A 16,443-nucleotide genomic window follows, 5' to 3' on the forward strand; every position below is an offset into this window, starting at 1 on the left:
CTCAACTATCTAATGAAAGTAGGAAATCTCAATGTAGGAGGCAAATCGTGTAAAGCAGTTGAAAAATGCCCATCCCGGTTTGAAAACAGCCACTGATTGGGAAACGCCCATTTTTGTTCTGCAGGGACCAGGGTCGTCGGACTGCGAGTAATGATGGACCTGTGTAACAGGGGCCCTCACTGGAGGGGGGCCCACAGAAAGGCTTCATTGATATGCCATCATATTATAATTTGTTATGTATAGAAATAACATGCTATTGTTGGAATAAAATGTTGCATGACTCTATTTTCCCCCTATAAAAATGGGGAGTTCCCCTATGATCTTCCTTGCCGCTTCCTATTTTAGTGACCCCCACCCCCCTCAACAAAAGCAGAAGTGGTCTGGTTCATCAGTCAGCATGCGGACCAAACTGACTACACATCATTATATGATTTGCTTAGTCTGAAATTAATACAAAATCTGACATTCAAAAGAAAAAGGAGTAAAAGTTATGAATTAGTACTGGTAAATATCCATCTAAAACGTTTATACTGGATGTTATCCCCACTAAAAACCGGTACAGGGGCAGGGGGCCCTAAAATAGTTCTGTGCCCGGGGCCTAAAATTTGGTGCTACGACCCTGGCAGAGACTTAAGTCTCGAAAAATCACCTTTAAAGTGGACAGTTCACTCTAATGTCCACTTTTTCCGCCCCTTGCAGTAATGTTAGAATGCAACATGTGTTATGAATTGCAATCTGACACATTTTGGAACACAACAACACACTAAATGAGTTTGAGAGCTAGAAGCACCTGTATTCACGTACTTGCGTAGAGTTGGTTTCAGCCATTAGGGGCAATTCAGACCGATCACCGGTCCTTGTACTAAAAAAAACTTGCACAACAATTATAACAGAACGCAGGTTTCTCGAAATGCATTTTTTAACTCAAAGTTTTTTATAACTAGGTCATGGCATCTAAATACCATAGTGCTCCTGCTGAGATGTGGAAAAAAATGGCAAGATGTGGTGCAGTGGTCATAGTCATTTGTCTAACACATGTTTACATAGAAAAACTATTGAAAATTGTTTGGTGTGAACATCCCGTTTCAGTGTACTGACAAGTATACATTGTACAGTTTACGTGTTCCCTGTGAATCAAACCCATGATCTTGGCATTGCCAAGAGGTACCGGTCAGTACTTCAACTGGTAGCTCATCTCAAAACAAGAATATGTGAAAAGCCCAACGACTGTCTTTCAAAAAACATTTCCCTCTAGATATCAATTATTTATTTAATTTTATGTTGGTTTTTCTTAATATGGTTAAACTTTGTAGTACTATTCGTCAAAGCATGATGATTCTGTTCCCCACAGGTTTCACTTGGTCTTCTCCACGGTCGGGCGTCCCACATCATCTGGCCACCTAGTCGGTGGCAGCGGATAGAGCCGTCACTCCCCCCTGAACGACAACCCCTGTTAAATTGGGATGGAGCAAGAGAGGACAGTTACGATGACTGAACTGAAAAGCCAATTATTTAACCATGTCAGCCATAATGTACATGGCCCAGTTGTATTATGGACTATATAAATGTTCTGGTTGAAACCATGTGGACCAGATCAGTGCCCTGGAATGAGCTCTTCAGCAGCAGCTTGAATAGTTATTGTCCAATGTACATATTTTTACCCCTTGTGTAGGTTTGTGTTTTTGGTCCAAATTAAAGATCAAATGCATAAAGGTACTAAATTATTTTAGTTTTGACTAATAAAAGACATGCGATGCAATGGGATACAATCATTTAATTAATTATTTATTTCTAATGGCCTATTGTGTCCAAAAAATACAAATATTTGGCAGCCATTTAAATGGTGTTATCACATTATTGACAAACTAGTTAGTCAATTAGTTTTCAAACAGAATGTCTCATGGGCAATGAGAAGATCAATTTACTTGACAAGCTTTCAGTGACACTTTGTTTGTCCACACTGAAAGCAAAAATCCTGCACAATGACATAATTACAGCCAATATGAGCATAAATGACATTTAATATACAGTTATGTGAAGCAGTGGGTGAAGATACCCAGCAAAATAGAATAGAAGAAACCAAGTGACCAACAAAATGTCCTGTTATTTACAAGTCACATGCTAGTCATCTATCTGGATGTTTTGCAGTGCAATAAATCCTAATATATTTCCATTTTATTGCAGTAGATTTCCTAAGAGTCAAATTTAGCCACTATAGATTATAGTTTGTGTTATACTAGTGGTATCTGACATAACCACCTGTTCTGTGCTGTGGATAAAGTATTTCCATATGCACAAACTCTATGTAAAAGCTAAATTAGCTGCAATTTTCTATTGATCTTATGATAAATTAAAGATAAATTTGTCCTTAAATGCCATATCTATGAATTTGCAGATTGCTTCAAGAGGGAAGGCAGAACCATGCAAGAATAAAGTCGATCTAATTTAATGTGAGTGGCCACAGGTCAATACCGATATTCATACAAGGCTGTGATGAGTTCAATGGCTGTCAAACATAAATCAACAAAGACAGCCTTAGGGCTAAAGTGCACCAGGGAATACTCACAAACAGAAGATGATGGAGCTGCCGACATGCAGAGCTTGAAGATTTGAAATGGTGCATACAGGGTATGGGTGATTCTTCTATTAGTGGTACTTTTAACTACTTGAAATCTTCAAACCTTAATGAAATCATGACCTTAATCAACCAGTTAAGTTTAAATATGTAAAAATAAAAATAAATAGATTTTTTCTATTACAGTTATCAGAAAAATAACCCGTTTGGTAATAACACATAAAAAGCTACTGTCAGAGCATAATGTAAACATTGTACAATTATTTACATTACTGATCTTCAAACTGGTATAGTTTGTATATGTTACTTATTTTTTGCAATTCAGAATATCCCTGACTTTTAAACTTTTTTTATTAAATTTATAAATATACAGTATAAGTTGTGCTGTGAATATAATAGTGTTGTCAGTCGATCATTTTTTTAATCACAAAAAAGGAAAGAAAACAAAAGAATATGTAACAATATAATGCCTTATTAACATTTTCCAAACAAAGCCTTTCACAGTATAAAGATAGAAATGCACTAAAATAGCACCAATTCAAATAACATGAAACGTTTCCCAAAGTCTAATTGGGAGATTGATTAATTGAAAGAACTAGTCTCCCCATCGGTTGCATATTTATTGCGATGGGCATTAAATCTCTTAAACTCACTTCCTCCACAATATTAAACAGCCTGTGGACTGTGGCTATCCGCTTTGCTACAGCAATCATAAAGCCTTGATTTGCGTTAGCGCCATCAAGCGCTGCTTTGAACTCCACATGAAAAGCGCTAGCAGACAAAAACGTCTCATTGTGCGTTTTGACAATTTTCAGACTTGATGTGTTTGTGTGGTCATTTAAATGTGCCTTATATAGGCTTCTGCAATCATTTCTGTCACAAGAGCTCCTTTCTCCATTTGATCACTGACACAAAGCGCTGTTGTGTGTGTGTTGTGAAGTGTGCGTCTGTATAATGAGTTAAATTTTAAATGCATTAATCGTGCCACGTGATAAGATGTGCAGATTGCCAGTCTCGGTTGCGGATGCAACTTGAGATTAGTCCTCCGCCACCCGGATTGAGGTGAGTCACTATGTCACCGCGAGGGCTTTGTGCATTGGGAATTCCAAATTCGGGAGTAAGTGGGAGAAGGAAAAAACACAAAATCGAGAAATGCAATGGCAAATGCAACATTTCAACACTCTTAAAAATTTGAAAAAGTTTAATCTATTCTATAAAACATTATTTTTTTATTTATTTTTTTTGAGGGGGTGAAGATTTTTTTTTATTTATCCTCCTAGGAGTCAAAAAAGTTCCTGTAATTGAAGAATCACCCATATATAGAGAAAACATTATTTTCATGTCTGACATTCTGTATTCTCTTCTCATCCTGGGTAAACAAGATGTCTTGCTTTAGTGACAAAACATGAGTTCAATATCAAGCTTTTAATCTTCTCTAGAAGGACATGGGGAACAAGCATGTCATAGCAACTTATTTCAGAGGGGAAGCAATCGCTTATTGAACATGACAACCACATTACATATCCACAAGAGGAAATTGAAGGACCAAATAGAATTTACCTTACAGAGTCAAAGAGATGTTCACTTTCAGTTGTTGATGTAGATGCAAGTTGAACTGTGTATCCTTCTCATGAATCTTTTTTGGTACCATGGAGACTCCACATGCTTTCTACTCGAGGGCATAGATATGTCTTGAATTTGTCTTAAATTGATACATTCCAAGAATTGGTACCTGAAATTTCTGTGCAATTATTTAGAAAATTATTATCTAATAATTAAGAATGAATGGAAAAGGCCAGAAATATCAATTACAAAAGTGGTTGTAACCCTTATAGCATAATTATATCCAAAAAATAGCTGAAAATTCAAGAAACCTTTGTACAGTAATTACAGTACATAAGAATGTCTTTGTTTAGTGCCGCAGCATTCAATAGTCAGGGTTTGGGAGTAACAGAATACATAACAGGATTGCATATTTAAAATACAAAATATAAGTAACTATTCCACTACAGTTACAATTTAAATCATTGGTAATTAGAATACAGTTACATTCAAAAAGTATTCTGATTACTGAAGAGATTACTTTGCATTTTATTGTCATTTGTTTCATTTAATATTTAGTCCTTTCAGATGGAAACATTTATACATATAAATGATGTGATCTAAAGTGCATTTGAACAGCAGTGAAACACTTTTTTATGATGTGTTACATTCACACGAGCAGACAGAGAAGTAAGTTTGAAGTAAGTTTGGAGCAGAAGAAATAGAAATAAACCTTGTGTACATTTCAGCTTTACACTAAGCTAAAATTTTATTTCTAGCCATTTTACATTCACATGTTTCCAGACATTATATTTTTTGTCAAGATAATTCACGTTGAATCATAATGTATTTTTTTCTAGCAAGACCTTTGATATTAGGGCAAAAATAATATTCTTGATAATATTTTTTTTTTGTTTTCCTGTAAAATTATAATAAAAATCCTTAAAACAAGATCAGTTAGATTTATTTTGTTTTAGAAAGAACACTGCATAAGATATTTATGTTTTTCAGAGAATGTATTTTTAAGCGTGTATTTTTATAGAGTTTTATAGTCAAAACAAGTGAAAAAATCTACCAGTGCTAAAGAAGCAATCCAAAGTATTTCGAATAAATTACTGACCTTGAGTAATCTAACAGAATACGTTACATTTTACAGCATAATAAAATCTGTAGTGGAATACATTTCAAAAGTAACCCTGTTCAAGTGTTTAATATTTAGCATGAAGCTGTGCTGAACACTTCACAATGCCAGGAATGTAAAGGACTCTATTTTTTATTTAATATTAAATATTCATAAATGGCTAAAGTCAAAACATAAACCTGTACCAGATTGCAGCAACAAATTATTCTGAGGCAAAATATAAGAATGACCTTTTCTTGACCCTCAGTGCCCTTTAAATCAAATGATGTTGTATACTTTCTAAATAAGTGTGGAGCGGAGGGGGGCGGGGCCGGGGCGGAATATCGCGCGCCCGGTCCCCAATCGGCCTGATGAGGCGCGCGAGGGATAAAGGCGGCCGGTGACGATGGTTCGAGAGAGAGAGAGAGAGAGAGAGAGAGAATTACGGGCATGTCCGTCATGTGTGTTTGTTTATGTGTTTTTGAGTTTTCATTAAATTATAATTTATATTGAGAAGCCGGTTCTCGCCTCCTCCTTGCCCATCCTTTAACTGTTTTACAATAAGTAATTGTTTGGATTAGGAAAAGCCTATATTTAACTTAAAAAGACTTGTATGAAGTTGCTAAAATATATATCAACCTAAATGTACAAGCCAATTAAGATTTACCAGAGTATCACTATTGCACCCCTAACTGTAAAGTAACTTTGGTATTTCTGTGGTATTTACTGATGGAAAAACAATGCCTGGCCAGAAAAGAAAAAAAGTCACGTTTGGATTTAAATAAGCAGATATTAAGAGACTTTAATTGGAGTTTAATCACTTTAAATGATTTATATGTTTCAGCTGGCAACAATTCTTTTAACCCAAACTGATGCATTGTGTAGCTTCTCATTTCTTAAACAACCATGTCGGAAGACAAATCCCGTGATCATGGAAAAGATGTTACTGTGTTTGAGAAGGGGCAAATTATTGGCCTGCATCAAGCAAAGAAAACAACCAAGGATATTGCTGAAATCACTGGTATTGGGTTAAGAACTGTCCAACGCATTATTAAAACCTGGAAGTATAGTGGTGAACCGCCAGCTTTGTGGAAGAAATGTGGTTGGAAAGAAAGTGAAATGAAATGAATGGTGAAAGTAAGAGCATTTCCACATACACACAATGTGACAAGAACTTACAAGATAGGGACTAAACAGCTGTGTGGCCACAAGACCACTTATTAATGAAGCTAATCCGAAAACACGACTCATGTGGTCTGATGAGTCCAGATTTACCCTATTCCAAAGCGATGGGCGCATCAGGGTAAAAAGGGAAGCGCATGAAGTGATGCACCCTTCATGCATAGTGCCCACTGTACAAGTGCCCACTCTCTGGAGACAGTGTTATGATCTGGGGTTGCTTCAGTTGGTCAGGTCTAGGCTCATCAACGTTATGCGGCAATAAAATGAAGTCAGCTGAATACCTGAATGTACTGAATGACCAGGTTATCCCGTCAATGGATGTTTTCTTCCCTGACGGCACGGGCATATTCCAGGATGACAATGCCAAGATTCATCAGGTTCAAATTGTGAAAGAGTGGTTCAGGGAGCATGAGGAATCATTTTCACACATAAATAAGCCACCACAGAGTCCTGACCTTAACCCCATTGAACGTATTTGGGATGTGCTGGAGAAGACTTAACTGAGTGGTTCGACTCTCCTGTCATAAATACAAGATCTCGCCAAACATAAAGGTAAATCCGGATGGAAATAAATGTTGTGACGATGCATAAGGTTGTCGAAACAATGCCACGACGAATGCACACCATAATCAATGCTAAAGGTGGTCCAATGAAATATTAGAGTATGCAACTTTTTTGGCCAGGCAGTGCAATACATACAAAAAATAAACTTTATTGCAGCTATATGGCATTTTTACTTTGTTTTTAAGCAACTATTTTTACATAACAAATAGGACAACCATAGTTTGTTTTACAGAAACCAGAGTAACTTGATCTAATAGTAATAAGGAGCCTTTCATGGTTCATAACTAGTACCTAACCTTCCCATTCTGTTCGGTCATTTTTGACCGAAATCAATTTTTCTGATGTAATTGAAAGGGCTTTGTTTATCTGATTGGTACAAGACTTTGTCACTGTTTATAAATGGATATTAATGATAAATGGGTGAAACTAACACAGAACGCAGAACTCAATACACAAAAGCACACACACACACACACACACACACACACACAGAGAGAACAAAGTCTGATCTTTTCTTCTGCTCTAATTTAATTTTCATAGTCCATTGCTGTTCATTTCTGTTTGTTACTGTTGATTTTCTTGACATTATTATTAATTTACTCTAAGTTATTGAATTTTGATCTTTGAAATAAATGATTGTTAACAAAATTATTATTGTATGTCTTCTCTGAACACCAGTTCAGGTTTGATTGTAAGCATTATGGGACATTATTACAAAAACTGACATTTTAAAACAGTTAAAAACAAATGCTAAACTTTGACAAATAATAGTTTGATAATGTTTAAATATATATCTAAATACATTTTACTTGTGGTAAAATGTAGCATTACAACACAGTAGGCGGATGCATAGAACGCTGCACCCACTACTTGATGTTACTGTCATAACATGATTTTCAAGTCGTGACGTTTTTCTTTTTTCATCAGGTGGCAGCAATCTACCTCCAATACATGTCACATCTCTTATTTTCTTGATGTTTCAACTGAAGGTTTTTAATGTTTTGACGTTAAATTGAATAGTGCTTATTTGTATATGCCAATGAATGGTGAAATTGTTAAATGTAAATATGACCTAAAAAACATAAAATCCCAAAATAAGGGCAACATTTTATTGATTTTACTTAAGGGAAGAATTTTTTTAAATAATTTCTTTAAATAAAAATAAATAAAAAATGGACACGAATAACAAAGTAAGCGGGCCTACTTGAAAAGAATAGGAGGAATAATGTATTTCTTGCATAAAAGCATATTTGTCATAAGGGAGTAACAGAATTGTAGTAGTCCATGTATGTTCCAGACACATGAAGTCTCCAATATCTCATGCATCCTCTAATAAGGCATAGATTTGCTTTGCTTTTTCCAGCTTTCTTTGTTCGCTCATGTGGTGGCAACAGGCTGCAGAATGAGGCTGACCCAATTAAAACACAATCCTCTGCTCAGGGCCTCAAGGCAGCTTGCAGTTGTGTGGTTTCACTGATAAGTAACATGGAGTAAAGAAGCTGTTTTATTATTACCTTGACATCCCCCAAGCCCTTGGTAATGGCAGCCACAGGATATTTGCAAAGGGTAATAAGCTCATTAACTGATTCATCATCCATTTGGCGCTTTGTGTGTTATCAGAGCACTTTGCGCCTTCTTTTCAGGATCGTAAGGGGTATTTTAGAAAATAGGTTATTGTATGTTGTATGTTGGAAATTAGTGTATTTAGATAGATACCCCTAGGTGTGTGGCATTGACCTTAGAGAAATTTTTTAAAAAAAGCTGTGTTTTTGTTTCAATTGAGTGTGAGAACATTTTGTTTTATAGCAAAGCAAATGTACAAATTGCATATAAGTAAAATAAAAGGTAAATCTCAGTTTCCATTTGTAGAGATAACGATTATTTTAGAGTCTTAAAGGGCCGATTAATCATCACAGATCCTTGATAATTGTGAGGACCAGTTTGCAACTCGGTTTCAGTCGACAGAGTCTGTTCAACCATTCAGGATAGTGAAACAGTGACATCTTGTGGCTGAACAAAGACATTGAGTTTGCTTTAGCGTTTTCTTTGGCGGAATAATGTTTTGATATTGGTGCATTTTATTAAAACAAAAATAGGATATACCATTTTTTTTATCCAATATGTGTTTTTATTCTTTGAGAAAAACAAGCTATAGTTTATGTATTACGTAATTAATGCTAGTAATCTTAATCTGAAAAAGTCACTAAACAATGCATTTTAAAATAAAATTGTAAACTGTAAAATTAAAATTAATATAAAGCGCGATTCTGACGCGGGTATTCCGGACCTGGCATCACAATTGTGAAATTACACATCCTTCATTGAAACCTTTTGCATAGAATATCGCTATATTTTCCGTTTTAAATATAAATATTTGACAGACTGTGCGTGAGTGCTCTCGTTTCATTTAATCTACAATGCGTTTAGTTTATCTATCAAATTACTGACTGGTTTCACCAGTAATCGTCCCGTGAAACTGTTTCCAGTCATGAAAGTTTTTTTTTATTATTATTATTTTTTTATTAATTGCTTAAAGAAACATACAAAATACCAAACAAACCTCAAGATACAAATCTTATCCAATTACAAAGAAGTCTAAATAGCAGCACAAAATATAAATAAATACCATAAATCTGAAAAAAAAAAAAAAAAAACACTTAAATAACAAATAAAATATTACACAAGGGGTAATCATCAAAAAATACCTTCAAAAGATTATACAATTTAAGGGCTTTTTGTTATGCACAAGTCTTAAAGATTTAAAGAAGATCATTAAATCTTTATGGAAAAGTAAGAAAATGGGAGGGTTCTTAAAGAATCTGCATTTGTGTATGAAGTAATTGGCCAACAGCACAATATTGTTCACCAAAAACTCATGATCGTAATTCAAAGAAAAAAACAAATATTTTATAGTTTTAAAATTAAAGTCAGGTATTTCATATTTCAATCTTAACCAACCATAAAGGTCATCCCAGAATTTCTTTGAGAATTTGCATAAATAAAATAAATGTTCCAACGACTCTATATCTGCTTCGCAAAAGGTGCACTCATTACAATCCATATTAAATCTGTGTCTGAGGAAATCATTACAAGGATAAATATCATTAATAATTTTAAACTGAACCTCTTTTACCTTTGGAAAAAGTGGAAAAGTGAGAAATCTTGTTCTAATTTGACCCACTGTGTCTTTCGGGAAATCAAATATAAGAGGTCTCTTTTTAACTTTACAAGGGAAAGTCTCTATATTTACCAATGTTCTTAAAACTTTAATCTTACATCCCTCCTCTGTAAAATTAAGTCCAGAAATTGTTAAACTTTTCAATCTCGGAATCACAGGTGAATAACACAATGCACCTTTAACTATCTGAACCAAACCACCAGGAACAGCTTTTAACAAAGTCACATATAATTTCTGAGTGCAAATAAAATTATATCTTTCACAAAAATTGTCATAACTAAGGAAATTTCCTTCCTCATCCATAATGTGTACAATGGACCAGACACCTTTATCCATCCAGTCTTGAAAGAACACAGATTTCCTATTAATAAGGATACACTTATTATTCCACAAAGAACAATAATGTGGGGAAAAATTGTGTTTGTATATCAGTTTCCAATACAATAATACCTGACTATGAAAAGATGACAATTTACACTTTAGTTTTGATGGCTCAAAATCACACCTCAAAAGAAAATCAATGCCCCCAAAAAAATCAAAGATTTTTGAAGAAAAACTAGACCAAACAGAATGTTTATTCCTAAGGAAAGCTTGAAGCCATCTCAATTTAAGAGTGCCATTCATAACATCAAAATCAATAATATTCAAACCTCCCTCACTGACTGGCTTCACTACATCTGATTTTCTTATGAAATGGTGTTTGTTTTTCCAAAGAAATTTATACTGAATTTGATTAATATCTTTTATCCACCTGTCAGAGATAGCTAGAGAATATGCAGGATAAATCAGCCTAGAAAGTATCTCAGTTTTCTCTAATAAAATTCTGCCAAAAATGGAAATATCCCTTTGTAACCACACATTTAACATATTTTGACTTTTTGTTATATTGTCAGCCAAATTATTTTTTTCTCTAGTTTTAGTGTCTTTAGTAATAACAATACCTAAATATTTTACCTCATTTTTTAATGGAATATTAAATAATTGAGATTCAGTCCGATTATGCACTGCCATCAACTCACACTTTTTTAAATTTAATGTCAAACCAGAAGCTTTGGAAAAATGTGACACCAAATGAATGGCAGCTGGGATCTGCTCTGCATCCCTAAGAAACAGAGTAGTATCGTCTGCTAGTTGACTTATTAATAGCTGACTCCCCAAAACATTCAACGGCTTAACCTCTTTACTATTTTTCACATAAATTGCCAAAAGTTCAGCTATTAAAATAAACAAATACGGACTTGTCGGATTCCAGTTATGAAAGTGTAGCGTCTTTCTACTTGAATGGGAAAAGATTGAAATCTTCAAAACTGTTGGTCAAGGTTACGATCAAATAACATATTTCAAATCAGCAGTACAATATAACAACATTAGTATCATAAACTGTACTTCTTATCCTCAGATTACGCTAAAAAAAAAAACACACACACACAAAAACAACGTAATTTTCCGGATTGTATAGCTAAGGCGCATGCGCGTATTCGCGTTGATTGACAGGCGATGTCTATATCTAAAAGGTGATTGGCTCCGTAAGGCGGGACTTCCTTTCTACATCCATTAATTTTAATAGAAGTGGCACGTCTCTATTAAATATTCTGTGATGTTTGTCATCTTCATCCTCCAGCCTGGTAGATGGCGCTGTTAGTCCTTCTCTGCAGAGAAGATGTTTTGAAAACGTCTTGAGCTGTTGTGGCGTTCAAAACGTACACTGTCATTTAAAAAGATTTTGTATTCACCAGACATCTCTCTGACTGAAACACCAGCTGGACTGTCTTCACCATCGGTAAGTGTATTGCTCAACCGCGTTAATCACGGGTTTTATCCCGTTGTATTGATTTGACAGTGACATAAACCACCCGTCACCAATCACAGCTAGTTTTTTGCTAGTTGTAACAAGCTTTCTCAGTTTGAGGATGATGTCAGGTCTGAGCAGTTATTGTAAAATACATATAAATAAAACATATGTTCATGTAACTGTGAGACTGTAACACAAATAAGAGTTTATTCCTGTGGAAAACCTGATAATCATAATATAGTTCGCTCCAAAAATGAAGATTTGTCATTATTTACTCAACCTTGTGTTGTTCCAATCCCATAAGACTGTTTATTTTGTGGAAAACAAAAGGACCTCTAAGTAACTTTTTTTTTTAAATTGATGCAGATGTCAAATGTCAAAGAAATATTCCAGGTCCAATAGAAGTTATGCTTAATCAATAGCATTTCATTGCACAATGTTACAAAAATTTACTTCAACTCGTCCCTCCTTTTCTTTAATAAAAGCAAAAACAAATTGGTTCCAGTGAGGCACTTATAATGGAAGTAAATTGGGGCCAATCTGTAAATGTTAAAATATTCACTGTTTTAAATGTTTAGTCACAAGATGTAAACAATATGCATGTTAACATGATTTTAGTGTTAAAATCACCTAATAACATTTTCTGTGTATAATTATGGCCAAATTTAGAACTTTGTTGCCATGATGATGTAACACTGTTAATCAGGTAATCCTGGTAAACGATGATTTAAACAACTTTACAGTTCATACAATACACAAGTTTAAATAGAAACATATAAAGTAACATCAAACAATATAAGTGTTTTTATCAAATTATAATTGCCAAATTTCTGCCTTTAAATACTCCAAAAATTGTCCCCATTTACTTCCATTGTAAATGCCTCACTGTAACCTCATAAATTAAGTCCTTACCATTTTGTAATTGAATTGTAGTAAGTTTTCACAAGAAGTGTAATCTCCTGTGACCACTTGTGTTCGGATTTGGAGAGGGTCTCTGATTTCATGACGACATACATCAGTTGCTATGTCAGTGTGTTACTGCATGATATTAAAGTGCAACAAAGTCAGAAAAGACAAAGAAAGCTCAAAAACGGCACGCTTTTTCTCCCAGATGCGGTTGAAATTAAATCTAAGCTCAAACGCAACACGTCAAGCAGAATTATACGTTGTTTTTGTGGATGACATGTATTAAAGGAGCTTCAGATGTTCCTGCTTGTCATCTGTGTTGATATCAGACACATTAAAGAAGACCTGTGAAGCTCTCATGGTTGTGTATGTATCCGCATTTAAACATTTTCAGATCGGATGTTTATTGCCTTTTAAAGCCACTCATAACTGACAAGGTTAAACTCTTGTTTAAGTGCGGCGGTGGATTGACAGGTGAGGGGTGGTGCTTCACTGCTGTCTGGACGTATACAGAACGGATTAGCGTTTACACCTCAAATGTGATGTTGACACATGTGTTTTTAACCACATTCATTTGTGTTTTTTGCGATACGATCACAAAAACCTTTAGGCCCCGTCGAATCGGATCACCCGAACCCCCCCCCCCCCCTCATTATTTATACCATGATCAGTGGAAACATGTTAATGCTTCATGTTGCAGGATCTTTCACAAAAAGTAATTAACTATCTGATGATAATTAATTTTTGTCCTGTGGTTCCTGCTTTCAGGTTAGTTCAGTGCTGTGCCCTTAGGCCAGCGTTACCAATGAACATGTCCCTTGCCCAGAGAGTTCTCCTTACATGGATCTTCACGCTTATCTTCCTCATAATGCTGGTCCTCAAGCTGGATGAGAAAATCCACTGGAACTGGTTCCTTATCTTCCTTCCTGTCTGGTCTTTTGATCTCATTCTCCTGTTCATGCTCATTGTTAAAATGGCAGGCCGCTGCAAGTCAGGGTTCGACCCTCACAACGAGGCGGAGAACTTGAAGAAGCGGGTGTGGTACCTTGTGGCCATGCTGCTTAAACTAGCTTTCTGTCTAACAATTTGTGCAAAGTTGGAGCATCTAATAGAAATCTTAGTGAGCTGGGTTTGTATCCCTCTATGGTCGCTGCTTATCGGAGCCATGGTGGAGCTGGGGTACAATGTTTTCCACTTCAGAAGAGACTGAAAATATGAGCGGGACACTTTGAATGCCAAAAGAGAGATGGAAGTTATGATTCACATTAGGTTTTACTGTATACATAAGGAGAAATCATTTAGAAGTATACAGCATTCATTAAGAATGAAAAATGGAATGGACAATAAGAATGTACAGCTTTGTAAAGCTCTTTTTCAGGAATTGCTTGTTTCTTTCAGGTTGACTACACTGAATAGCCTACGTTACATGTTCACGATGCAGGGAGTTTTACCGTGGTGAGTTTCCACTCAGGTGACAGAAATGACTGATTGTGAATATTGCTCCAGTATTTATAACATTTTAGTGAAACACTGAGATCATTAGCAGGGTACCTCTAACATGATGAACAATAAAAATAACAGTTAATATGCTGCTTACACACTGTACTTTTTTACCAGTACTGTAACACAGCATGGTTTCCTAACAAAAATGACATATGTTCTACAATAATATTGCATATTATAGTGAATCTGTATTTCTTTATCATGCACGAATAACACACATTTACATCAAATTGTATTTTTATTTTCTCTTGTAAAGAGTGTGTGAATAATAATAAAAAAGTAAAAATGACAACATTCTTGCAGTGAAAAGATATTTTTTTTTTCCATAAGCACTATTTACATCCAAGTTTTTCCAAGAACATTGGCAATTAGCAGGTGTTCAGCAGGTAGCAAATGATAATCAAGTAAAAAGATATTAAAAGGAATATTCAGGGTTTTATTATTATGCATTCGGTCTCAGACATTTGGCTCATTGGTCACTTCCACCTGAGAGAGCCCCTCCCTGGTTTTGTATTGAATGGAAAGTTCCTGCTCCTATTTTGTCATTGCAAATCCTTTCTATCAAACTAACCGGAGAAGTTAAAATACACCACGTTATCTCGAATTTGCACTCTGTATGGACAAAAGTGTAAAGAGTGTTTAATTCGGAAATGTATTTCAATGTTGCCTCAAGCATATGACTGAACTTATAATGATGTATTAATAAGTCCCCTTTCTGCTGGTCAGAGTGGATTGTAAGAACATTTTAATACACTCGGTGACCTATATGAGAGTGGAGTGTTTAGATCCTTTGAAAATTTTGTTAATTTTGTGATCCCCAGATCTCAGTTTTATAGGTATTTACAGCTGTGCCACCTGCTATTTATTGTTTTTGGGAGAACCCCACACCACCCTAAAGAGGCAGATACTCTGGGAGTGGTGATTACTGCTTTTGGAAAAGGTCATGAGGCATCAGTGTATTACTCCCTGCTAATTCAGAGTCTGGGGGACGAAGCTTCAACTTCTATCAAGAGATTATGGGAGAAAGATTTCAGCTTGGTATTGGAGGAGTGAGTGTGTGCTCTGATCTCTGCATCTAGAGATGCAAGGGTGTGTCTTATGCCATTCAAGATTTTACATAGATTCTATTGGACCCCCCTTTAGATTATATAGGCTTGGACCTAAAGACACACCCACCTGCACAATTATTTGTGTGATGTTTTGGGCACTCAAAATTTTACTTTGCCCCAGGCTTTGTATTTTGGTTGATGGGGCGGTCATACATTTGGGGGATGAAAACATGAAAAATTATCATGATTGACAGACAAATTATTTTAAGGGGTTGGAAGTCGGACAGGGCGCCATCATTTCGGGAGTAGTGTGTGGAGATGGGGAGGGTGGCAGCTTTCGAGGTGGCAAGTAGAAGGCTGGGGTTTGGGACAGGAAATGGGGTAATTATTTTTTGTTTTTGGTGGACTCTCGGGGTGGTGGCAAGAGAGAAGTCTAGTTTAATTATGTACGTTTTTTATATTTATATTGTTTTTATTTTATTAAAATTTTTTGTGTGTGCATTATTATATGTGACCACAGGGTTTGTTTTTTGGTGATTAGGGAGGGATATTAGTGGGGGTTAAATGTTGATTCGATATGTATGTGTTGTGTTTTTCTCTGTTGTATATTTTTGAATAAAAAAAATTGTTAATTACAAAAAAGGAATATTCAGGGTTCAATAAAAATTTAGCTCAATTGACTGCATTTCTGGCATGATTACAAAAAAAAAAAAAATCATTTCAACTTGTCCCTCATTTATTAAAATCTCATTCTCCACTCCCAGAGTATCTGCCTCTTTAGAGTGGTGTGGGGTTCTCCCAAAAACAATAAATAGCAGGTGGCACAGCTGTAAATACCTATAAAACTGAGATCTGGGGATCACAAAATTAACAAAATTTTCAAAGGATCTAAACACTCCACTCTCATATAGGTCACCGAGTGTATTAAAATGTTCTTACAATCCACTCTGACCAGCAGAAAGGGGACTTATTAATACATCATTATAAGTTCAGTCATATGCTTGAGGCAACATTGAAATACATTTCGAATTA

General features: G+C 35.4%; 2 protein-coding genes across 2 annotated transcripts in view; both read left to right on the forward strand.

The window, feature by feature from the left end:
• immp2l (inner mitochondrial membrane peptidase subunit 2) overlaps positions 1-2,084 on the forward strand; it is a 116,345-nt gene extending 114,261 nt beyond the window's left edge. Inside the window, exon 6 of the mRNA XM_052120236.1 lies at positions 1,352-2,084. Coding sequence (XP_051976196.1) covers positions 1,352-1,495 — 144 coding nt within the window. The 3' untranslated portion in view covers positions 1,496-2,084. The remainder of the gene's footprint in view (positions 1-1,351) is intronic.
• A 9,734-nt stretch (positions 2,085-11,818) lies between these two features.
• On the forward strand, positions 11,819-16,156 carry LOC127638395 (transmembrane protein 60-like). Its single transcript, XM_052119896.1, has 2 exons — positions 11,819-11,941; positions 13,628-16,156. Exon 2 carries the CDS (start codon positions 13,665-13,667, stop codon positions 14,067-14,069), a length of 405 nt encoding a protein of 134 aa, XP_051975856.1. The 5' UTR covers positions 11,819-11,941; positions 13,628-13,664; the 3' UTR covers positions 14,070-16,156.
• Positions 16,157-16,443: the final 287 nt, after the last annotated feature.

The sequence above is a fragment of the Xyrauchen texanus genome, chromosome 46, assembly GCF_025860055.1.
Source record: "Xyrauchen texanus isolate HMW12.3.18 chromosome 46, RBS_HiC_50CHRs, whole genome shotgun sequence".
Classification (NCBI taxonomy): Eukaryota; Metazoa; Chordata; class Actinopteri; order Cypriniformes; family Catostomidae; genus Xyrauchen; species Xyrauchen texanus.